The 24,471-nt window shown below is 37.0% G+C and overlaps 3 protein-coding genes across 10 annotated transcripts; 1 reads left to right on the forward strand and 2 right to left on the reverse strand.

Moving 5' to 3' along the window:
* Window positions 1-154: 154 nt before the first annotated feature.
* Window positions 155-11,178, reverse strand: LOC125061226 (protein lava lamp-like). 2 transcript variants are annotated; one of them, XM_047666537.1, is made up of 10 exons: window positions 10,855-11,178; window positions 10,311-10,434; window positions 9,813-9,926; window positions 9,506-9,660; window positions 9,162-9,357; window positions 7,867-9,003; window positions 7,671-7,778; window positions 1,233-7,590; window positions 1,011-1,165; window positions 155-902 (listed from the first exon to the last, which is right to left on the reverse strand). In XM_047666537.1, exons 1-10 carry the CDS (start codon window positions 10,978-10,980, stop codon window positions 823-825), a joined length of 8,553 nt encoding a protein of 2,850 aa, XP_047522493.1. In that variant the 5' UTR covers window positions 10,981-11,178; the 3' UTR covers window positions 155-822. The 2 variants fall into 2 exon arrangements, with proteins under 2 accessions (XP_047522493.1, XP_047522494.1); XM_047666538.1 differs by lacking the exons at window positions 9,506-9,660; window positions 9,813-9,926; window positions 10,311-10,434; window positions 10,855-11,178 and having other exon boundaries at window positions 7,867-9,005; window positions 9,163-9,271.
* Window positions 11,179-11,263: 85 nt separating this feature from the next.
* LOC125061229 (39S ribosomal protein L28, mitochondrial) lies at window positions 11,264-12,703 on the forward strand. Its single transcript, XM_047666547.1, has 5 exons — window positions 11,264-11,424; window positions 11,543-11,810; window positions 11,886-12,205; window positions 12,274-12,452; window positions 12,564-12,703. Exons 1-5 carry the CDS (start codon window positions 11,404-11,406, stop codon window positions 12,619-12,621), a joined length of 846 nt encoding a protein of 281 aa, XP_047522503.1. The 5' UTR covers window positions 11,264-11,403; the 3' UTR covers window positions 12,622-12,703.
* A 513-nt stretch (window positions 12,704-13,216) lies between these two features.
* LOC125061227 (probable phosphorylase b kinase regulatory subunit alpha) lies at window positions 13,217-24,337 on the reverse strand. Of its 7 annotated transcripts, none has more exons than XM_047666541.1 (19): window positions 23,950-24,337; window positions 22,891-23,876; window positions 20,994-21,207; window positions 20,323-20,425; window positions 19,445-19,599; window positions 18,923-19,087; window positions 18,417-18,581; window positions 17,879-18,017; window positions 17,183-17,265; window positions 16,913-17,089; window positions 16,558-16,814; window positions 16,179-16,217; window positions 15,980-16,108; window positions 15,762-15,900; window positions 15,561-15,602; window positions 14,883-14,981; window positions 14,508-14,623; window positions 13,855-14,112; window positions 13,217-13,787 (listed from the first exon to the last, which is right to left on the reverse strand). In XM_047666541.1, the coding sequence occupies exons 1-19, from the start codon at window positions 24,206-24,208 to the stop codon at window positions 13,572-13,574; spliced, it is 3,741 nt and encodes a 1,246-aa protein (XP_047522497.1). In that variant the 5' UTR covers window positions 24,209-24,337; the 3' UTR covers window positions 13,217-13,571. The 7 variants fall into 7 exon arrangements, with proteins under 7 accessions (XP_047522497.1, XP_047522495.1, XP_047522496.1 ...); XM_047666539.1 differs by having other exon boundaries at window positions 19,445-19,592; window positions 20,316-20,425; XM_047666540.1 differs by lacking the exon at window positions 19,445-19,599 and adding an exon at window positions 20,090-20,237 and having other exon boundaries at window positions 20,316-20,425.
* Between the last annotated feature and the right edge of the window lie 134 nt (window positions 24,338-24,471).

Consider the following 24,471-nt stretch of genomic DNA (forward strand, 5'->3'; position numbering starts at 1 on the left):
CATTAATAGTTTATATGTAACTCCACCCACCATCCACCATACAAGCAAAGTGTTACGCTACCGTACAATAATGTCGTATGAATTCTTGGTTGGAATCTATAACGAATTAGTAACACTATGAATGGTTTAGGTTATCAATAAATAAAAAAGTGTATTGAAATTATAATTTATTCAGAATTTTTACAATTAAATATACAAATGCTGCAGAATCACATTAGTGACCATACAATGTGGTAAATATATATATATATATATATACACAAACATGGCAGCGCAACGTGGAAGCTCCCAATAAATCAAATGATAGAAATTTATATAAATTTACAAAAAAATCATAACATTTATTAGCAGTCAATGAAAAGCACCATTTTAAATTTTGGTCAAATGATGCATTTATAATACATACGAGGTCGTTCGTTCGCGATATTTGTTGTAATATTGCGTTTTATTATTAGAAATAACATTTGGACTAAAATAGCACGATTTGAAATATTGTGGTTATAATTATTCTCTAAGAAGACAACTAGCGCGATTAAATGATAGGGAAGTTCTTAAACTACACTTTTATGTTTCGGTGGCGAGTGATCCACAATTACACGTTTGTCTCGCAAACTCTATCAAATTGTGTCGAGTGCAAGTGCAACAATTTCTAAACATCCCATCACAATTTCAATACTGACGGCTGGTCGTAATACCAACTATTCAAAAACAATAATGGATTTGGATTTTAGCAGAAAATAACAACATTTGGTTAAAATTGTATTTTGATTAATGTCAGTCGGACCGTCTTCTAAGTTTGCCTACGAACTACATAACATTCACTTACATATGGACAACTTTTGGAGTGCTCTTCCCTCGGAGCCAGTTCAGCAGCACTGTGGGAGTGCTTTGAGAGTCACGGGCTGGAAATATAAAACCACTTTGTAAAGAATTAGAAGATTGTGCATTTAGGCCTTCGCTTAGTTGATCCTTCGTGCGAAATGAAAGCAACCATAAAGTATTAAACTCACAGAGGGTGTGGTGAGCCTGGTTAAGCTGCTCCCTCGCCTGAGGAGGCAGATTGGCGACGTCCTGCTGCAAGAGCCTCATGCCGAGCTGTCGCTGCTCGCTTTCGTGTCGAAGGCGCACGTCGCGACTGTGCTTCACGCTGCGCAGCTCGGACAACCTGCAATTCATTTCACAATCACGCCCGACTCAATGGCAGAGAACATCATATTTTCGGAGGTACTTACTTCGCTTGTAGTTTTGGTTTGTCTCCGTCGGTCTCACAAATACTACTACTCCTAGATGTTTGCGCACGATGAACGTCGGCGAATTGGGATTCCTTTTCTACACTAAAGCTTGGCAGTTCAGATATCGTATCTCGGCTGAGGTCCATTGAATTATCGAGGCCGACAGACCCGTGATGCGATTTGAGTTCTTCGTAAGAACGCAAACTGTCGGACAGACGGAGTTGTAATGTATCTCTTTCTTCTAACAATTGAGTCAATTCCATCGTCAGTTCTTCGCAGCGCACGTCTCTTTGGTGAAGCATGTATAAAGCCAAATCCAACTCGGCTCTCGGGACCGCATCTAGTAACTCGTTACTCGTTGTTGTTTCGCCGTCGCCAGAGCTTTTAGCATCGGAAGCAAAAGTGACGTGTTTCTCTATTCTTGTAGAGGCGGCTCGCAGTGTCGTCTTCATGCTTTCTATTTCATCTTTAAGCGTCACAATCTCTAACTCTTGACTCTCCAAGACTAGTTGAGTTTCAGCCGCTTTGTTTGCGTATTCTTCTAATATTTTATTCAAATCGACTATTTGTCTATTGAGGTTTGTGCATTCGATAATCTTTTCATTTAACGTTTCAGATAATTTGACTTTTTCTTTATCTGATTCTGTACGTAATTTCTGATAATGTTCGGTGTTTTCGTGCATCTTCAACCTAAGAACTGCCAATTCAGACTCCTTTTCATAAGTCAAGTCCTCAACTTTTCTTTCATATTCCAAAAGTTGTTTTCTAACAACTTCAAATTCGTTATTTCTATCGGCGAGAGTAATTGTATAGTCGTGCGTTTTTTGGAAGATTTCACTTTCCTTTTGCTGAACGGCTTTGCTTAGTTCAGATATTTTTGATTCATAACTATATTTAAGTTCTTCTATACGTTGATTCAAACTGTCGTTGACAGACTTCGTGGCCTCCAACTCAATTTGAAGAGCATTGACCGCATCACTACCTTCGTCCTGTTTCTCAATTTCGCTTCTCATGTCAGTTATGATCTTTTCGTACTCCTCTTGTTGAACTAAAATTTTGTTCTCGTGTATCATTTTCTCATCTTCCATTTCCGATCGCAATATATCCAGTTGGTGCATGACATCTTCGTATTTAATTTGTAAATTACTTAATTGCATTTCTTTCTCTTGTAATTTATTTTGTAGGGATGTAACTTGTTCTAATATTAAGATCTTATTTGTTTCCTCTTGTGTGGATGACTGTACGCTCTCAAGAAGTTGCTCGTATTTACTCTCAGAGGCATTTAATTGCATTCTCAAATCTTGTTCATTAGTTTGGAATTCGCTCTCCCTTTGTGCTAAATGTTGCTTCCACAGTTCTGCTATTTCAAATCCCCTTTGATCCATAGCACTCGATACTGACGACCGTAACTCGGTGACAGTCGATAATAGTTGATCGTTTTCTAAATTCAACTTGTCAATTTTCGATTCAAGTTCACTTATCTGCCCTTGATAACTTTCTGTTATAGTGCTTTTTTCAAGTTCTATACTTTCATTACGTCTGTTAACATCCTCTAGTTGAGCTTTTAAACTTTCGCATTCTTTTTCAATTATCTCATTTCTGTCAGAAAGTGTATTATTATTCCGTAGTTGTTCTAGATTTTGTCTCTCTTGTAATAATTCCAACTGAATAGCTTCAAGAGTTTCTCTTAGAGACTTTATTTCATTTAAAGCTGCTTCATTCTGAGATTTAAGAGCTACATTTTCAGTTTCTATAAATGCACATTTCTGTATCAAGTCTAATTTGTCGTTTTCGGTTTCTTTACAAGAAGCCTTCAAATCTTCGTTAATATTTACTAATTGCACGTAACGATCTTCTGAGGCCGAAATATCACTATGTAATTTCTGAGACGTGACAGATAGATCATTATTTGTATTTATAAGATCCTCTATCTGTTTTTTAAGTAAGTCACGATCGTCCTTTTCCAGACATTTTTGACGAAGTGTTAACACTTCTTTGTTCAATGTAGTAATTTCATCTGACAGTTTTTCATTTTCGCTTTTAACAGCGTCAACAAGCCCTTGTAATTCATCGTTTTCTTTTTCAAGTTTTAATATGTCCTCTTCCAGTTTTGAATCTATTTTTGAAGTCTGAACTTTTTCATGCTGAACTTCAGAATGATGTTGCTGATTTAAAGATATTTTGTCATTTGCTTGTTTAAAATTATATTTCCACAGTTCCAATTCATTGTCCATTTTCTCTTTCAACTCTATTAATCTATCATTGGCATTCTTTAGGATTTCATTCTGTTTAGTGAGCGTTTCTTTGTCTTTTTTCTCTTTATTGAGCGTGTCATTAAGTTCTTGTACTTTTTTCTCCAACATCTCAAGGTTGCTAGATAACTCACTTTCAATAGCCATATCTAACATCGAAGAGTTAGATATCTGTTTTGATATTTTTAATTCGTTGGCTATCATATCGTTAGCGTTTTTAAGTTCTTTTAATTTTTTAATAGCTCTTAATAATTTATTATTAGAAGCATCGAGTTCTTTCTTTAAACTCTCATTATTATCCTTGAGTTGTTTTATTTCTTGATTTAATTGAGTAACGCCTGGAGTAACTTCGTATATCTCTTCGCTTTCCCCCAGGCCCCAGCCCTCATCTGAATTAAATGGATCCACATCTTTACTATTGTCGGGATTGGAGCACATGTAAGCTTTCTTTGAGACAATCAAAGGTTCTACAGAACCGTCCGATTGTTGATACGAAATAGGCTTTTCAGAGTTTGTTGCGTCAACTTTTTTGAATGTATTAATTTCTTGATTGGTTATTTCAGCATCTGAAAGTATCTGAGATTCCAGTGCTGACAAAGATTTTTGTTCATCGCTCAATTCTTCAATAGTTGACGATATAGTCATTCCCTCTGTTTTAGGTATATTCATCTCAAAAACTAATTTTTTCTTTTCAATCAACTGCTTGATTTGATCTTCTTTTTGAGTAATTAAAATATTAAGCTCACGAATGTTGCTCTTTAACGATTCATTTTCTTGCGACAAGTCTTGCAGCTGTTGGAATGATTCTTCAAGCTTTGCAGATAGCTGTGCGACATTGTTTTCTGCTGCGCATTTTAAAGAGTTATTATGAGCTTGCAATGTCTGTATTTTATCCATTTCTTCGGTAATTTGACTATTTTTACTATTAATGATGGCGTTTAATCTATTGATTTCACTTATATATTGTTCAGTATAATCTGGACTTGCGGTATTTTCGTTTGGCGATGGTTCTTCCAGTTTTCTATTTTCTGTTGATAGTTCTTCAAGATTGATATGTAGGTTTTCAATTGTTATTCTATAATCGTGAATTTCACTTTGCAATCTTTGAATGTGCTCATTTAATTTTTCAACGCTTTCGCTGAGATGTTTCTTTTCCTTTATAGCTGCTTCGATTTGAATATTAAATTCTGCTTCTACGTCGTCCATTTCCATTTTCCTCTGAGCTAACATTTGTTGATGTTCATTGTGTAATTTTTTCAAACTAGTTTCAAGATTTTCAATTTTTTGTTGCAATGAACTATTTTCAGCCTCTAATGACTCTACTTTAGCTGACTTATTTTCCAAATTAGCACAATACTGTTGCAACTCTGAATTATTCTTCTGCAACTTCGATAAATCTTCATTTATGTCGTGTATTTTATATTGCAGGTTTTTATTGTCATTTTCTATTTCATGCAATTCTTTTTCAAGAACCCTATCGTGATCCATTAAAGCGGCTAAACGCGTAACTAACTCATCCTCTTGAACTGAGTAATCGCTGTAAGATTTTTGTTTCTCTTGTAATTGCGTGTCCAGTTGATCCGCCTTTCTCTCTAAAGATTGTCGTCTGTTTTCCATCACAGAAATACTTTCTTCTAGGCGGTAAATTCGATTTTTATATTTATCTAATTCAGACTGCAAATTCTCAATATACATATCTCGCTCCTGAACCTTCGCGTCGAGTCCAAATTGCAATTGATTTATGTTTTGATCCTTACTATGAAGTTCCGCGGTTAGATTGGCTATTTGCATTTGCTTTTGATCGAGTTCAGACTCTAAACAGGTTATTTTAGTCAGGAGATTTGAGTTATTTTTCAGTTCTATTTCATACTCTACAAGTTTATTCGTAAGACTTTCCATATTCAAAGTTAAGGTCACATTTTCGTCTCGATTAAGTTTAACTTCCATATTGAGGGTACTTAACGACTCATTTAATTTTATGATTTCCTCTTGAGCATCTTCATATTTCTTTTGTAAAGATTCTAATTCTGACCGCGCACCGAGAAGATTATCTTCGAGAATATTCTTTTCACTTAAAATTCTATTCAGCTCTTCGTTTGCATACTTTAACTTGTCTTGTAACGCTGGAACAGTTTCGACTTGTATCATTGCTTGTTCGTACTGTTCAGATTTAATTTCAAGGAGGTTTTGCATATCGTTAAATTTATTTTCTAAATCAGAATACATAGCAGTTTTTTTCTTGATGCTTAAAGCAAATTTTTTCAATTTTTCGATTAATTCCTTGTTTTTATTTTCTAATGCCGTTAAGTCACTTTTAGATGTCTCTTCGTGAGAAATGACTTCTAGTTTCTTCTTGAGCTCTTCGCGTTCAGCCATTAGCTCAGAGAAGCCATGTTCTTTTTGCTGTAACATAGTTCTAAGCTTTTCGTTTTCAATAGACTCTTTTCTAAGTTGCAATTTTATTTCATGGATTTCTTCATCACGGTCTTTCGCCTGCAACATGACTTCGGCCCACTCTTCTCTTTGCTTTTGTTGTTGACGTTTTAACTCTTCAATTAATTTTTGATTTTCATTATGAGTTTCTTTTAATTTTGAGAGCTCCGACTCGAGCATTACGTGTTTGCTCTCGAGTTTAGACTTTATAGATGCCAATTGAGCCTTTTCTTCTTCCAGTGTTCTTAACTTTTCTTCGCATTCGGCCAACGCATTTTGATAAAGTAATATTTGTTGGTTCAAAGATTGAATCAATTCAACATTTTGATCATTTGCTTTTTCCTCTTCGAAAAGTTCTATTCTTGATTTGAGTTTCTGAGTGACATCATTTAGTTTAGTAACTTGATTGACATATTCATTGATATCTTTATCTTTCTGCTGTAATGTATTACTATAGTTAAATATTTGTTTTTCATATTCGCCCAACAAATGCTCTAATTCCTGAACTTTAGCATCCCGAGAATTGACAGCGGCACTATACTCTCTTTGGAGACGTTGAATTTCGTGTTGCAAAGGCTCGATCGTGTCTTTGAGGTGGGTTTGTTCAATTTTGTCATTCATCATGGTATCATTTTGTATCTTAAGGTATTTATTTTCTTCTGACAGTTGTTTGATTTTAACTTCATATGCTGCATTACTTTGCGTTAACTCACTCTGTTTTTCTTGGATTTCTTCTAGAGACAGTATTTTCATTTGACAATCTGCTATGTCATCCTCTCTCTCTTTAATGATATTTTTTAATTTCAATATTTCTTTAGTCAACTGCTTCACAGATTTCGCTCCTTTCGAGGCTTTGTCTCCCACGGCCTTGTCGTCTTGGTGAATTTCGAGAGGATTATCGACCGTGTCTTCGGCTGCGATAGGTTTAACTTCGGCGGCTTCCTTGACTATGTCGAGCCGTTGATGTTTTAACTCTTCTATTTGAGAGTTCAATTCTTTATTAAGATTGAGTAGTTCTGCTTTTTCAAAACTTAACTGGTCGATATTTGTTTGCAAATTACGACATCGGTTTTCTAAGTCTTCGATGTTCTCATGAATTGCATTATTTTCTGTACATATAGTATTCATTTTTTCCATAACTTCTTGCCTCTCTTGCGAAAATAATTCTATTTTGCTCTTTAGTTCTTCATTTTCTTGCATCAGTTTGGTTATACTAGGACTGTCAGAAGAGACCGGTGGCTCAGCAGACTCAAAATTGTTATCGTCCGCTTTTTCTGCTTGAATTCCTTTATTATATTCTTCTATTTCTAGCTTCTCTTGTGTCGTTAACGATTCGACGATCTCGATCGACTCCGCTGAACTCACTTTTTCGGCACTTAGTTTTTCTAATTTGTCGGTTAAATCCATATTTTCTTGGACATAATGCTCTAACTTCTGCAACAGCTCTTCCTTTTCAGTCTTGAGCGAGTCGATGTTCCTCTCGACGTGCTCTCTGTCCAGTTTCAGGTTTTCAACGACCAACTCCAGTTCTCTCTTGGCAGCGACGAGTCCGTCGATTTGCTCTTCCAATTGCACCGATTTTATTTCAGAGCAGACTTGTTCGTTTTCAAGTTGAGATATATCTGCAATTTTATCCTCCATTTCTGCATTCTTCTGTTGCAATACGTGTAACTCTGAAATGAATCGTCACAGTAAACATTACTCTACTGAAGAACTCAACGAAACAAAAGTGCGTTATAAAAATAAAATTTACCTTGAACTAAATCAAACTTCTGCGTCTCGAGCAAACTTATCGATTTCAACCTGGCCTCGGCTAAATTCTCCATCTCCACCATCTTCTTATATACATCTGTGTCGGTGACTGAAAAGTAAGAAGACTGAAGTCGTATCTCTAATAAGGCATCAAGGAATTGACATGAATTTGTTAAATAATGAAAATGCGAACTCACGCCTTCCGCTATCGTAATCCACCAAATGCAATTGCAAGTTGCCCTTCTCCTCCTCCAGCTCGGCCACTTTCTGCGAGAGTTGATGAATTTCTTCATTCAGTCGGACGATCTCGGCGTTCGCGTCCGACACCGAACCGAACTTATCGATCGTCTTCTGCATTTGCTTCAGTTTTAACTTGCAATTCGATTTAACTTTTATCATGTTCTTATTCGCCGCATCTATCTCTTCCGTCAATAATGCGATTTGCTCCCGAGCCGCTCTCGATCTCTCCTCGGAGTTCCCGTCGACGGCCGCCGTATCTTTCGTTTCAGGGTGAAGGTCCGATTTTTCCGTTTCTATAGCTACATCCACTTTTTCGAAAATTGGTTGTTTTTGTGATAAGAGTTGCGACTTCAATTCTTCGATGACGTTTTCCTTACGATCATTAGAGGAAGTCAACTCTTGAATGATTGTATCTTTTTGCGATATAATGTAGTCCTTCTCCAGTAAATCCTTATTGAGAGCTTGTACGATCGTTTCTGATTTGGGAATGTCTGACTTCGTCGGCTTCTTTTCGGGATCTTGATTGAGGGCTTCGGCCGAAAGCTTACTCCAAGGCGATTTCGTTTTAGACGCAGTGTTTCTGCCTTTCCGTGTCGGTAGAGGACTCGCTTTTTTAGAAGGTGAAATAGAAGGGGATTTTGCTTCTTTACTTATCGAAGCGAGTTGAATTTCTAGTTCTTTATTAGTCTGCCTGATTTCAAAATTCAGTCGCTCCAATACTTCTATTTTTCTCGTCAGTTCTGTCATATCGGCTACTTCTTTTGAGCCTTTTTCTTCCTCCGACTGTCGTCCCGGTTCATCTTCGGCACGGTCTCTGCTCATTTTACTCAACTTGTCCTGTAATTCTTCAACTTCTTTCGCCTTCGACTCGAGCTCCTCCGATAACCTTGAATTCGCCAAACTAATTTCAAATCGCGAATTTTCAAGAATAGCGTTGGCTTCTCTAAGACTTTTGAGTTGATCATCTTTGGCTTCTATGTCAGCCAAAAGTGTCATCTTTTCCTCTTTCCATTCGGCTTCCATTGTAACAAAGTTATTCTGCATTTTAATCATCTGCTCTTTAGTATCGTCCAATATGTCCATTGCATCTTTTTCTGAAACATATACGTGTTTTGTGGTTAGACTTTGTTCAAAATTTTCTTAATATAAATAAGCAATAAACTCTCAACTCTCATTTCCCTGTTACTAAAATAAAAAGAACAAAGTTGCTTAGATAAAAGAAATTGTTAATTTTCTCCCTTTTTCTATTTACCTTTTTTTGTTAAACTATCTGATATAATAGTAGTTGCTTTATTTTTTGCTTCAATTATCTGGTCTTTTTCATTAAGTTTTTCCTGCATGTCCAGAATAGTTGTTTCCATAGCCTTCATTTTCCCTTGCACAATACTTAGGGCATTTTCTTTGTCTTTCACAACATTCATTAACTTGGAAATTTCTTTGTCAGAACTCTGAAATGCACATAAATTTTTACCAAAGAGTTGTTTAAGTTTTGTCTTAATGTGGTTTTTCGTTGTAAGTATTCAAATTAAATATTATTTTAAAAAAGATGAAATATATATTAAGTTAAATTTATAATTGTGGTAATAGTTTATTTACCTTTCTCAATTCTGAACTTTCATGACTTAATTCCTTTTTAACAAGAGGGGTTGTTTTGCTCGGCCTCTTGCTTATCTCTTTGTATTGCTTGATCCTTTGCATTAATATCTCTTTTTGTTTCAAAGTGTTTGCTAAACTTTCGCTTATTCCTGGAACTATATAGGCATTATATTAGGAAAGATTAATATGATAACACATAATAAATTGACCCCACATCTGCAGACATAGGCATATCTTTGTTACAAGAGTCAATAAGAGATAAATGTTTTCAAGTGCATTACAAATAATAATATCAATGTTTGCTAACTGTTAAGTGCATCTTGGACAGACAGCGTAGTGGAAGTGTCAGTTGCAACAGAATATCCTGTCTTTTCACTCATGGTGGATGCCAATTCTGATTGATTGTCTGCATTATCATCTTCTGTAAAATAGAGGACAGAATCAATGGAGGTTATTCTTAACAAAATTACATCTTATCTTGCTGGAATAGTAATTATAGATTATATGATTTCTGGGTGACTTTTTTACTATAGTAATATCATAAAACAGCATTAAATAACCACTGCAGATAGTACTGGTATTCTCTACTTAGTAATATTTGGAATGTAAATATATTTATTTTATTTTTTCAATGCAAAGCTACACTTTGTGGAAAAACTAAATAGATAAAAAAATAACAAAAAACAGATAGGACAACCAAATGGACCCCATTCAAACAAGTTTGCCTAAAGAGAAGTTAGATACATTTGCAAAGATGTGACTTAGGATACAGGCTTTTTGAATGTATTAATTTTAATATATTTACCATAAGGCCGGCCCAACAGTTCAGCTGTGGCTTTTCTATGCTCTTTGATCCTTTTAGATACCAGAGCAGCATTTTCCAAACACTTTTGGGCTCTTTCAAATTTAATTTGTCTTTCTGCTGTCAGCTGGAAAGACAAAATTTTTGCAAACAATTTATTGATCACATTATACAATTTAAATAAGGTTTAAATCATGTTGTATTAATGAAAAATAATTTATTCTGTTAGTGGTTATTAGAAATTTGGCTAAACAAAAAACTTCACTGTGCAACTTAAAATTATGATATATGAATTAGCCAACTTTTAAAATCTAAAAAAAAATTGTAAATTGGAAAATATCTTGATGTTTTCTCAATTGCTTGCTAAGTTATCAAATGTCTACCACCAAATTTTATAAATGTAGAGTCCTTAAAGGATACCAGTACTTTTAAATAGTATAACAATAAATTTCATTAAAGTGTAAGCTCCTAGATTTCATAATAGTCAAGATTTGTCGTGATATCAGTAGTCACCTAAATTATATGTAATTTAAAATGTACTAAATACCTTAGAATTATTAATGCTGCTTTTGCTCGTAATACTTGCCACATCGCATCGAGACACTGCTATATTTGAATCGACCTCAGATTGCTCCGTTTCAACAGGATTGTCGATGTTTTTATTGTCAGACATATTTGAATATCTGATGAAATCATGAATACGGTAACGATTTTATAAATAGCACCAAATAACTATTGATAATGACTCGGCACTAAATTAAGGCGAATAAAAGGATTTAAAAGAGAAATACAATAAAAATTAGGAATCAAAATATTTAGCAACCACTTGGCACTCGATCACTTGCCATTTTCTATGATGAAAGATCCACCGTCCACGTCAGCACAGATTGAATTTTCTAAGGCACAGAGTTGAAAACTACAGCAACAACAATTTGTCAGATTGAGAATTGGCATTTGTCACCTTTAAATAACTTACTTGACGTTTGTACTGACTATATAGTAGCAAAGTGCAAATTTTATTTTAAATATTTAGTATTTTGTAGATAGAATTTTAAGTAAATTGTTATTGTTACATGATTCGTTAACTAAAAGTTAAATGGCCACTTCCCGTATTCAGGTATTTTAACACTACGTTTCGTAAACAAGTTTTAGATTTTTGTTGCATCACGTCGACTGTGTTGACAATGAGGAACGTGTGACCTTATCAGAATTTGTTTATCATTTTATATTTTTAGGCGACAGCACGCCAGTTGTCGAAGACATTTAAGAAGAAAAACAGATTTGACATAGGTATAGCTGCTGAGCTACCTGTTGCATATAAAAAATTTTGGCGTGAATGGAAGGTTCTGAAACCAGCAGCTGTGCATTTTATCCCTCAGGATAGCAAATGGAAGCGTGATGATCTTACTGGTGAAACCCTCCCAGTGCAAAATATACCTCTTCCCTTGAAACAGCCTCATCAAATTCATGAAGGAATTTGGGGTGGTGAAGCAGTAATTAAAGGTAAGTAAGCCTGTTTTCTCTTATTATATTTGATTTTTTTTTAATGAGTATTGAATGTATCTTTTATTTTTGTAGGTTTTCAAAAGCGTGATCCTCAAAAACGCAGAGTTCCTCATTACTGGGTACCTGTGCTTAAAAGGACTGTTGTTAAATCAGATGTCTTAAACACGCACCTGTCTGTCACAGTTACTGACAGAGCAATAAAGCTTATTAATGACCATTATGGATTTGATCATTATTTGCTGAAAACACCAGCATGTGATCTGGCCTCAATGTTAGCCTTAAAATTAAAAAAACAAATACTTATTGAATTGATGAATGGATGTCCGAGACACGCATACGACCCGGCCAAGCAAAAACAGATCTATGATGAATATAAAACATATTTGTCATCTGTAAGTAACAGTAGTCATGTGTATTATTAGTTTCTAGTTAATATTTTACTGAAATATACATTTTTTAGTATACCCCAGAAGAAATCGAATGGTATGGCTTAACTTGGTATGAGGCTTTGTGTAAAGTTGCAAAAATTAAAGAAGCAGCTAACAAACCAATTCCTCTGAAAAATGTTTATAGAAAAAATTTAGTTGAAAAACTTAAGGCAGCAGGAATTGATGCTAATACGTCTGCTGAGGACATTACGTAAGTCATTTTGTTATAATTATATAACAAGGAAGACATTTTCATGCTTTTCATTATTTTTACTTTTTATTGAATTTAAAATTACAGTTAATATAAATGACAATGTTTCAGGTCCACAACATCCTGGCTTTCAAAAATGAATCCATTTGGAAAGAAGGATGAAGCTTAGTATTTTAGAAAAAACAGACATTATCACATGAAAATTGTTGTGTTGTAGAAAATGATATGGAAATAAATAGTTATATAATGCATACTGTGATGATTTTAATAACTATCAAAGTTAAAACAACAAATAATTCAACACATCTGATATATTTAATTTTCAAAGGATATTAAATAAGTCAAATAAGGACAATTATATGAAATTAATTGAAAAATATCGAGGTAAACTATGTCATAACACTTTTACATTTTTATAAAAGCTCTTGCAAGGATGCTTTACTCTTAATAAAAGCTTTTTATATAGTCTCTAATTATATTGAAACAAACAGTTTCAATATGGTTTTATGTCTTTTTTTCATATTAATTCTAACTAATACAAGGGCCGTATGTATGGCCGTACTAAACAATGTTTACTCGCACATTTGTTAAATATAATGTTAGCAAAGTATACTGAAAATTTTTAACTTCAACAAATTATGACTGTTTAGCAATAACAGCTTATCCCAAGTGTAACTTAAATTTCAAAGAGTATGTCAACAATACTTCATGCAAATCAATTGTGAATTTGAATTTAAAAGTTTTATTTATTATTTATTTTATATACATAAAGAGAAAACTTTTAAATTCACATTTAAATTCATTTACCAAATTAAACAATATTTATTTATTTCTGAACTCTTGGATTCCATTGCTGCAGGCCTTGATAACATTAAATATGGGAAATAAAGTTTCAGCAACATCAAATATGACGACCTAATTTGAAGTTATATTCAAAAACGAAATTATTGCTTAATTATTAGTCTTATAAGGAGGAGTAAATCAAGTAACTTTTCAGTGAAATGGACTTAGATTCATCAATTAATTATATAAAACAATACTACGATTTATTTATAAATAAAATATACGTAACTACCGGCAATGATATAAAAAGAAATTTAGTGAAGTTAGTATTGCCAGTTACGTGATGGTGCACTCGATGGGCGTGTCGGGCGGCATCCTGTCGGCCAGCAGGGTCGCGACGCTGCGGGCCAGGTACGTCATGGTGCCGTAGCTGCCGCTGGGGGCGCTGTCGTACAGCAGCTGGCACACGCCCGCCGCCCCGCCGCACACCTGCCCCCCGCCCCCCCACTCGGGCTTCGCACAGCACAGGGTGGCGTCGCCGTTGCAACGCATCTGCAATCGTTCCGCCGTTAGCACCGTTCGATCGATAAAAATGAAATCGACATATAAATAAACTCACCTGATCTTCCAAAAATATCTGATTCGCCTTGTGCACCAAATGCTCCACCGTGATGGTGCCCCCCAAGTTGTCGATCGTTTTGTATTCCACGATGAGCGTCAGGACCATGAGCGCCTCCACCACCAGCTGCCGGTACTCGGGCTGAGGGATCGAGTTGAGCACCGTCTCGACGGCCAACGCGAACTTCAACTCTCCGGGCGTCATCTCTTGGGTCAAGTTCGGTTGCAGCGTCTTCCCCTGGATGACCAGACCTTGGCACTGGAAAGAACCACCGGCGTCGATAAAAAGTTCGGCAATTTGACTATATAATAAATCACCAATTAATTTATTGATTGCTCAAAATATTGTTATGTTTATAAGGAACTCTCAAAATTTTCTTTCCAAAATCAATTAAATTTATTTAGATATTTCATATTGATTTATTTATTGTTCTTAGACAAAGTATTAAAACAACTTGGAATAACATTACTTATCTTTTTTTATTCCATTTTAGAGACATTGATAACATACGGCAAACACTTCATTATTATAAATGGAATGGGTGAAAACATAAAACACCGAGTTCTAATAAGTCTATGGATTCTATTTATTTTATTTTTTAAATATTGGAGAGCACATAACCGGATATCACATAACATAAATAGATTAAATACCTTTTCTAAGACGCCCCACACTCTCGGATAGAAATCTCTCGGAACTCGATTGAGAGCTCCGTCCAAGCGCCGACGTCTCAACCACTGCCCTTGGCGATCCGGCTCCACCGCCGGAGCTTCGATAACGAATTATATTTATATAATTAAATACATTTGTTTTATTAGAATGGCAGCACCACGCAATATCATGGACATCTTATAGGTTATAAGATGTCAATTAGTCAGTAGTGTGTAGATGCGATCGTCGACTGTCGAGTTCGTAGGCAAATCGGCGCCTGCGCCGTGTTTAAATATTAAATAAAAATAATAATAAGAAGACAAATAATCAATAAACTTAAATTTCCTTATTCCTATTTATCTACGAGGTACACTCACCGTCTTCGATGCCTTGAAGAGTCTGTCCTTCGAGTACGATTTGAGACTTCTTCCCGTACCGAGTCGATTTGTTGCTCACAATAGAGAAGTTACCTCGACCTATGAAAAAAAAAGGCTCGAAATCTAACTTTGATGCGAGTTAAAACTTTTTCAGCGAAAATAAACGAGAATTTATTTTAGACATCACTCGACGTTTCCAGTTTTGTTAGAACTCGCATAGATTATACGAGACGACATTTATATTAATTTATGGTTACGGGCAACATTCTTCGTGTCGATGCATACTACGATACTATTATCGAAGAACATTCAAAAATAACAATCAAATTAATCGAAGAATACAAGCATTGTCACGCATAATTTTATAAAACAAAAATCACTTAAGCATAGACATAGAGCGTAGCTGATATTTCTGTTGATGCGTGGTCTGTGCCAACTGCTGCCAGTGCAGTTTATTGTTTCTTTAATCTATAGGTTAAGGGGCTTCATCCAGATCACTTTACTGTTCAAATAGAACGTTACTTTGGAAATTGGAACGATGCAACTTAACACGGGACGAAGCCGAAATGTTTCGAATTATGATAAAAATATAGTTAATAATTATTTATTAATAACCGGGGAACAGTTAGACAAACAGGGAAATGTGCAAAAACGGACAAGACAAAAGAGGAAACTCGCCTTCCTTCCTAAACTTTAGCGGTATACCGAACACTGAGTTTGCTGTAAACAAAATATTTTTATATATTTATCTTTAATATGAACAAAAATTATTAAATTTGGAGGTATCATTTTAATGAAATTTTCCTGTTTAATTCTTATAAATAAATAGTCGCTGTTTGGTGTGAGAAATAATTTGCTCTAAAAACAGTACGAACTCACCGCTATTAATCGCAAACTCTTTCCCGCTCAGGATGTGATAGAGGAGATTCTTCATCTCAAACGGCGACAAGTTGAGGAGATGTTCCGATGCCTCTTCCCCGTCACAAGAGAGAGTGCGGGATAATTCCGTCGCCATCACCTTAAACAATTTAAACAAATCTAGTTTCGATCGTTCCCAAAGCTTCAAAATTCCACCGCATCTAAGAGGAAGGCGATACCTGAATGATGAGCCCCACCCTCAGCCGCAGCATCTCCAGGAACAACTGCGGCTCCGTCCGAATGAACATGGCCAGGTACACCAGCAGCTCTTGGGTCAACATCGCCGTGCTCTCGTCGTCGCCGTAAGCCTGGCCAAATTGGGAACAAACTATTTTAATTTTCCCTCTTTTTGAGTTTGAGAGTGAACCTACCGATTACCTTTCGATTCCCATCTTTAGAGATTGTTCGGCGTAATGACTGCATGAAATGGAATGCATTTTCTTAATACTTTTAATCGATATTTCAAAAAAGCTCAACCCAAAGCGTCAAGTATTACGTAACATATTTTAGGGGGGGGGGGGGTCGTTTTGTAAAACGTAGAATTACGCGTTATTGTTAATATTACATACACAACATACATACACATAATGGTAACTTTTAGGTATAAAGAGTCACTGGGTGGTCACGAAACGTTTTACTGTGGGGTACAGAAAAACGTTACGGCGCGTTACACGGAGGGGAGGGGGAGAGGCCAATTATCTCCAAAAATTGCGTGACGCAATACTTGAACGCTCCCATAGACCGGGGTAATACTCACGCAGTGGATGAGCTGCCGCAGTTCGTTCTCGGGCAGCGGCGCGGTGATGGTGTACTCGTTGTTGGGAGGCATCCCCACCGTTATCTGCTTCTGCCGAACCAGCAGATCCGTGACGGCCTTGGCCAGGTCCTCCACCCTCTTCCCCAACATCCCCGCCGAGTGCCTCACCAGGCCCCACAGCTTTTGCGAACAGGCCTTCTCGTACAGGATCTTCAGGAGGTCCTTCACCGTCACGCTTTTGCCGTTCTCGAGAACCCCTTCGACATAGATATATGTATTTAATCACTCGCATATACTATGAAAAGGAATTATTGAATTCGATATACGATCGGCAAAGCTGCGCGCGCGCACTCACCGGTCCCGAAGTCCAGGCCGTGAGTGTCGACCAGGTACTGCAGGATGTCCCCCTGCTCGTCCAAGCTCTCGGTCTCCCGCAGCATGCCGATGAGCTCGTCCGTCTCTTGTTCCGCGTAAACCAAGTTCTGGTTTTCGGAGGCCGTGCGATTGCGCACCACCACGTTCTTGTTGGAGGCTGAAAGGGCAATACGGTTTCATGAAATTCGACTTAAGTTACGAATAAATTAGAAAGGAAAGGAGAAACATGGAAAAGTAAGAAAAGTGTTACCTTCGTCTTTGGGTGGCGACGGAGAACTCTCTTTGGTGATCGCGATAGTGGGAGTCACCGCTAAGCTGGTGGTGGACGTGCCCCTGAAATGTGTCGATTATAATTAACTATTAATTATTTACTTAAGATGTCATGTGGAACACGGTGTAATGGTTGCAGCTCTATACAAACGTTGAGTAAAATAAGAAACTTGCCGATTAAAAAGAGTGGCGGAGAGTTTATGGCCAGTTCTAATTTGAGAACTGGCAGTAAATGTAAAATTAGGAGCATTTCATATACATATATTTCTCTTTTGACGTTCATAAGTGTACATTATGTTACCTAAATGAATAAATGATTTTGATTTGATATAATTAGTTTTAATTACGCCTGACCCATTCGAACCATTATATGTAACATAAACATTAATCTTTTCCAACATAATTTCGCTATTTGCAATAAATCATAAATTTATTAAGGGGAAAAGAGAGACATCTCAGTTAAAAGTCAACGTGACATCATTTATCTCGTGACGGGATGCGGAGAAGGATGTTACCGTGCCCTGCTTCAGGCGATTGCCGGTGGCCTCGACAAATAAATAAAGACGAAACATAACAAAATTCATTCAAATCAAGTTGTTGCATCTACCGTCATTTTACATTTGCTTCAATACGTATTTCTATACAAATAAAGTCAGGATAAAATAAAACAGCTTACTTGGAAAAGGCTCTCCTCTTGGGGTCCTCCGGTGAGGGGCTGCGTCCGAACATAGGGTCCACTTCCAGCCACGAAGGTTTCCGTTCGAGAACCCCTTGTTGCGGACCGACGTTCTCTCCTTCCATTCCCAAAGTCTCCGCTGAAAAAAATTGTATTTCTTTTGTAATTGACAAGTTACAAATATAATAACAATAACCAGTGGCAATCTTTTTAAGGCTTATCTATTAGGTATCTGTTTCATGATCATGTGCCAATCTATTAGGCAATCAGGTGATCAGCCTCCTGTGCCTGATACAAGCCGTCGACTTTTTGGCTCTAAGGCAAGAAGGTTTTCTCACGATGATATCCATCACCGTTCGAGCAAATGTTAAATGCGCAAATGGTCCATCGGTGCACAGCCGGGGATCGAACGACCCCCGACCGACTTCAAGGATGAGAGTCGCACTCTGAAGCCACTAGGCCAACACTGCTCATTTAAAAGTTAAACATACATAAGTAAAACTGTTTACCTGTTGGAAACAAACAAATATCTACTCACAATCGACATTAATAGACCTGGTCTTCTTGATGGCGCCTCTGACTGACATCCGTCTCCTCAGAGTGCGACCTCGCGGTGCAGTCGGCTTAGATAAGAAATTGACCTTAGTGCTGAAGGACTTCAATAGATGTTCCTCCAAGTAGCTTTGTACTTGCGGATTCAGTTCTGTAAGGTGCGACATAACAAAATGTACCTTAACACAAAGGAAAAAGGCGTTATGTCAATTGAATTGATACTAATACTGCATAATCTAAACACAGTTTCACAATTAAATAGTTTTGTGTTGTTGGATATATGTTAGTTTATCCTTCGCATATTTATAAACAATTATGCTAAAACTTATTGAAATCCTTTTAGTAGCTTTGGGTGGTTATTTCGCAAAATTTTATGTTCATCATTAAATATGGGGAGAAAATTTTGACCATAAACACAAAATACGTCTCCCAAATGAGTAAAAGTAAAAGAAGTGATATGTTAATGTATATTTTTACAAATTTCACACATACTATCAGGATACCCGTCCTCCTGGCTTCCCAGAAAACTCAAGTTAGTTATGGCCGAAGTGCTTAAAAAGTCCCCGAGGTTACCGAGAGTCACTCTCGTCCCGTTAATGTAACCGGACTTCAACTTCTTCATCGTTGTTATCATGGCCATTGGGATTTTACCATGATCTGAAATTGTTGTCAAATTAAGCTTACATTTTCATTATAGATATTCGATTTCTTAGCAACAAGACATTAGAGAAAGTTAGCGAAAGTTTTAGTTACAAAGCACAATGTATCCGATCAATTAAAGCTCCGTATACATTAAGGTTTGAATACAAGGCTAGGGCCGAAAACAACCATTGCCTTTTATTTATTTACAACCAACACATACATGCATTTTTTAAATAGGTACCTCGATCAATATTTTTTTGTTTAAGACAGGTTCAAAATGATTTGCTACATTTCATTAGTATATTATGCCATCTCATTGTAACTTAAAGTACGCCCATGCGTTATACATAGAACAGTATAAATTAAAAATACCTAATAAATACTGTGTGGCAAGTAAGGTAATTGTCGGTCTTCCCAACATTTGTTTCCAACTCATGCCAAGGAAAGCCACGTTCGCCGTAAACGTGCTGGCGAGCAACGCCGGGTCGCGAGTCATGTAGTACTCCTCGTAGTCAAAGTTCTGGGGCATTCATGCGGGTGTTATGACAACAAGGGAACAGGGGAATACGACATTATATTGTAATCTTTGACGATGGCTATTTATCCTAAAATGCCAGAGTCACGGCCACCAATAATAGTAGAGCAGTTTCTACTAAGTTACTATTAATATTTGTTATAAATACATTATTTAACTTAACGTAGTAATAGACGAATCACGTATCGTTTATACGTTATTGGCATACTCGCGTCAGTGTTACTTTTATGTCATTTCTAATAGAAACTTCTCCATTATCATTGTTGTAACAAAAGTCAGTTATATGCTGGTTATCGCACATCTAAAATTGTTGTAAAACCAATCCAATGATCCAATGTACTACTATTTATTGTAGCGATGGTAAATGCAACTCAAAGCGTGGTATGCACGTTACCACATACTCGTATTAAAAGCCGACATAAGTGTTAATTTGTTTGAACGGGGCACAAAGTAAGCGAACTAAATAAATTTGGAATAAATACCTAAATTCATTTGATTCAAAGTTAATACAATAAGAGGCCTTCCCAGGAGATTTTGCCACGAGGACTTCAAGAAATAAATTTCTGATTTGAGCATGTCTACCATCAGTTCATAGTCAGACGCTATGTAGAAACGCTTCATATCAGAGAACTAACAAACAAAACAATGTCGCTAATTATTTTGTAAAGAAAATAAAAACATGTTTTCAAAACTATTTAAGAGACTCACCTGCGGTGTAAACGCAAAGATTCTATCGTTTAATGAATAAAGCTTGCTCGTACTTAATATTCCCACGTCCCGCGACTTTCTTCCCGACAAACCCAATTTTTTGTTTCTACCTAAAAACATATACCATTATTATGACTCTCATTTAATGTGAAACACTAGATCTAATATTACATAGTATTATTTTTTAGGAAAATATTATCATTTAAATGTACCATGTGCCTGGTTTCGGGTTTAAACATTGTAAAAGTTTAAAGGCAGGCAACCTATCATTAAGTTAACATAATGATCGTTTAAACTTATTTCTAATAATATTACCCAATACTACTTTACCAGCGGCCAGCGTTTGTTCTGACTTTTCTGCCTTAGATCATCTTTATATTTTATTTAACATTCAAAAGTGCCATTTTAGGTGGTCTAAATGGACTAAATGATTTGACTTGACTTTGACAAATAATTCAAACTCAAAAATCATTTATTCATATAGGTAACAACACAATGTACACTTATGAACGTCAAAAAAAATGAAATGCTTCTAATTTTACATTTACTGCCAGATCGCAAATCAAGGGCGTAGAACGGAAGAGTAGAACTGGCAATAAACTCTCCGCCACTCTTTTAAATCGCCTTTTTAATCATTCAACTTGATGTAACAGTCACTCGAATATTTAAATGCAATACCTAAGTAAGTATAGAGATGACTCAGCACTCTCGCTGGCTGGACTTCAATTGGAGCTACTTCATGAATGGTTTGCACGTGTAGGTCATACTCCATTAATTTGTCTCTGATTTCACTATCCTCAGCCAATATGACTATTTGCACTACGACGTCAGGTTTCTTTTCCGAACATAACCTTCTGTTCAATGGATCTAACTCGCCGACGGCAAGAAAACCCTGTAAGTGACAAAAGTAATTTATATACTAGTATAATAGATAAAAGAAAATATTACGCCGTCCCCCACTGCTGAAATAACCTGTGCCAGAGGTTATTTCACTGAGACTTAGATATCCTCCCCGGCTGATACTTCGTACCTCTCCTACCCGGTGTACAAATTAGAACATTCATTTGTGCCGCGGGCGGTAGGTTGTGAGTATGTCTGCTCTCGGCGCCTCAGGACGCTCGAAGGAACAGAGCTTTATAATCTCTGGCTGCACGTAGACTGCGGAAATGAGGAAATCCACTGACTCATGCAGCACATACAACATGGAACTTTTTATTCCACTATCTACGGTGCCGATTGGTGGCAAGTCCCTGCCTTAGTTTAAACGCTCGTAAGCGATCAATGCTTTAGTATAGTTTGTGCAGAAGCGCCGATATCCTGTGATGCGACTTTCGGCGATTTTAAAAATTATTTAACTCAGCATCCAGTCCTTCAAACGGGAAATCGCTAGAGCGAACACAGAGCACATTGCAGGTTTGGCGAGATATTGGCCCGCCTGCCTTCAGGGACTTGAGCCTTCTGGACTCTTGCTGTCCAGAAGAAATTTCTATCAGCCCTCCATTCCACCACTGCACATGGAGGATGACTCGCTGGCCCTCACAGCAAAGGTGTAGGCCGATATTCTGGGCCGCTGGAAGTCGAATTCCACTTTCCGGTCCCTAAAAAAGGCGATCGCTCTGATCCGTCCAACTATCGCCCAATAACGATAACCTACTTTTTCTCCAAAATAGCGGAAATCACTATTAACGGTCAGCTCCTATCTAGAGGGCCACTAGCTGATTAGCGATAGCCAGTACGGCTTTCTTCCTATTCGCTCAGCTGGTGACCTTCTCGTTTATCTTAAACATAGGTGGACAGAGGCAATTGAGTCCGAGGGGGAGGCGCTGGCGGTAAGTTTGGGCATAGCGTAAGCCTTCGATCGGGTGAGGCACAGAGCACTTCTTTCGAAGCTATGAGGCTCCCCGAGATATTATACAACTGGACTTCCAGCATTCGCGCTGATCGGACCATCAAGTTCGTCAGCGTCCAAGCATGTTCCGACCTAAACCTAAGCTTTCACGCCACACCCACAATGCTCTGTATCACCCATATGCATAATAAACAGTATTGGGGATAGGCCATGATACACTGTTTATTATCATTCATTGCTATGCGGACTGTAGAGTATCTATACACTGGCCGTGCAGGTATTTCTCGGGCAGTTGTCGATTAGTATCGAAAGAAACTTGTGTTTGAAGTTGTAACCCTGCAACGTGGAGTGTCGGACTGTGGTCAACTAAATCCAATGCGGCAACGCACTTGCGCCTTTTGACTGCGCCACTAGAGCCTTCCGACAATGTTCTGGAGTGTCCATGGGCTGCGGTATCACTTTACATGAGGTCAGCCTCCTGCCCGTTATACTAAAAAAAACCCACACTTCTAAACCAAAAATCTAAACAACAATTATGTTAAATATTTTTTTTTTTTTTTTATAAAACACGGGGCTAACGGGCAGGAGGCTCACCTGATGTTAAGTGATACCGCCGCCCATGGACACTCACAATGCCAGAGGGCTCGCGAGTGCGTTGCCGGCCTTAAATATATAAACACCACCAAGGAATTGGTTAGGCAGATATTATTGGAAATATATACTCACTTCCTGTAACAGCTTTCCAAGAATATATAATGATTGAGCCCAAATGAAAGGACACCTCCCAAGAGGAATCCTTTCCTGACTGCCAGGGTCGCTTTGTTCCAAATGTGCCTTATCTGCAGGCACAGAATACAACTCTGGCACCAGCTTCATACCTTCATCCTTCCTAATCATAATCATTTCTAACTTTTGCATATATTCAGAGACACTATTTTTATCACCTTGAAAGCAGTAGTCCATTATTAAATAACAGAAAAACAATGGCCATTCACACTCAATGTTTTCAAACATTCTTAATTCCCAAGGCTCATAATAAAGCCTATTTGGATCTTCTCTAGGTGTTTTATGGCCATCTCTCAGAAATCTTTTGCAGCCATATTTCCCTTGCAATTTAGTTACAATAGTTTCCCTTGTTTTTGCTATTAAAGATGGGTCATCAACAGCAAATGCTGGATAGCTAATAATGGAGAGGAGCCCTGAATCTAATTCTTTACTATTAGATTCTCTAGGCAGCATTGATTGCAATACTGCCTGACATTTTTGCGCTTCATCTGCTAAAACATGAATCACACTAGATGGACCACCTCGAGCTCCAAACAAATCCAACTCATTCATTGCCTCCAATGCTGCTTTAGCCATTCCAATTGAACTAGCATTCAGTTCAGGGAGACCATGATTTGTCTTATCACCTCTTTCCCAAATTCCATAATCAGGTGTACAATAAGCTGATTCAATATAAAAAACTAAATTTTGAATGAAGGCTACTTCATCAAGTGAAAATACAATTTGCAACCCAGATGCTGTCATTTGGGCTAGGACAAGGAGGTAAAGGGAAATGGCATCTATTTGTAAATGACCCCATTCTGTGTCTGTAACAACAATACGACCCGTGATTGATGAATATTTAGCATGAAGAGAATCTAATGGATTTTGAGTACTCTTAAATTTCTCAACTTTTTCTTTTTGTTGCATCATAGCCATAAGAAGACCTAAAAATAAAATATTTACTAGAAAATTTCTTAATAGTAACTTAGCAATACTATTCATATGTGTTGTGCTTGCCTCTCATAAGCTTTACACAGCTTTGTTCCAATTCATAAGTTTTGGCCCGATCTTCATCTTGATCTGCTATTTTCTTGAAGGCCATAGAAAGACCCCATACTGCTAATATACAATACAAATTGTCTCTTATCCAAGCGTGATCGTTATGAGGGCTAGCTGGAAACAAGCCAGTCACAGGCTGCTGGTGGTCAAGAATTAACTTATGTACAATTCTCTGGTAGTAATCTAAACGTACACCAGAATTACTACGAGTGCGCATCGTGAAAAATAATCATTAACTAATGAATTTAAATCTCTACTTCATAATTTAACACCTTACAAAGTTCCTATAGTAAAAATATAAAACATAATAAAAATATCTGATCTCATGAAACGCATAATCGTAATATTTTTATTAATAGATATGTCATTTGAAAGTCAAATTTGTCAAGGTTGTCAATTAACATATGATTGAAGTTAAATGTTGACAGTCTCTACCTTTAAAGTCTGCCAAGTATTGAGTGACGTCTGACTGCTGACAAC

This window comes from Pieris napi, chromosome 23 (assembly GCF_905475465.1).
Source record: "Pieris napi chromosome 23, ilPieNapi1.2, whole genome shotgun sequence".
Classification (NCBI taxonomy): Eukaryota; Metazoa; Arthropoda; class Insecta; order Lepidoptera; family Pieridae; genus Pieris; species Pieris napi.

Bases quoted from the DNA above. Each gene is read 5' to 3' on its own strand.
- LOC125061227 (XM_047666541.1), bottom strand. From the start codon at position 24,208: ATGCGCACTCGTAGTAATTCTGGTGTACGTTTAGATTACTACCAGAGA. The intron at 17,090-17,182 runs GTAACACTTTTC...TTGCCCTTTCAG, and splicing joins GTCGCCACCCAAAGACGAAG to CCTCCAACAAGAACGTGGTG. The intron at 16,109-16,178 runs GTAATCGGTAGG...CAATTTGGCCAG, and splicing joins CTAAAGATGGGAATCGAAAG to GCTTACGGCGACGACGAGAG.
- LOC125061229 (XM_047666547.1), top strand. From the start codon at position 11,404: ATGGCCACTTCCCGTATTCAG. The intron at 11,425-11,542 runs GTATTTTAACAC...TTATATTTTTAG, and splicing joins TGGCCACTTCCCGTATTCAG to GCGACAGCACGCCAGTTGTC. The intron at 11,811-11,885 runs GTAAGTAAGCCT...TTATTTTTGTAG, and splicing joins TGGTGAAGCAGTAATTAAAG to GTTTTCAAAAGCGTGATCCT.
- LOC125061226 (XM_047666537.1), bottom strand. From the start codon at position 10,980: ATGTCTGACAATAAAAACATCGACAATCCTGTTGAAACGGAGCAATCT. The intron at 10,435-10,854 runs GTATTTAGTACA...TTGTCTTTCCAG, and splicing joins GCAGCATTAATAATTCTAAG to CTGACAGCAGAAAGACAAAT. The intron at 9,927-10,310 runs GTAAATATATTA...TCTATTTTACAG, and splicing joins ACTGTTGGGCCGGCCTTATG to AAGATGATAATGCAGACAAT.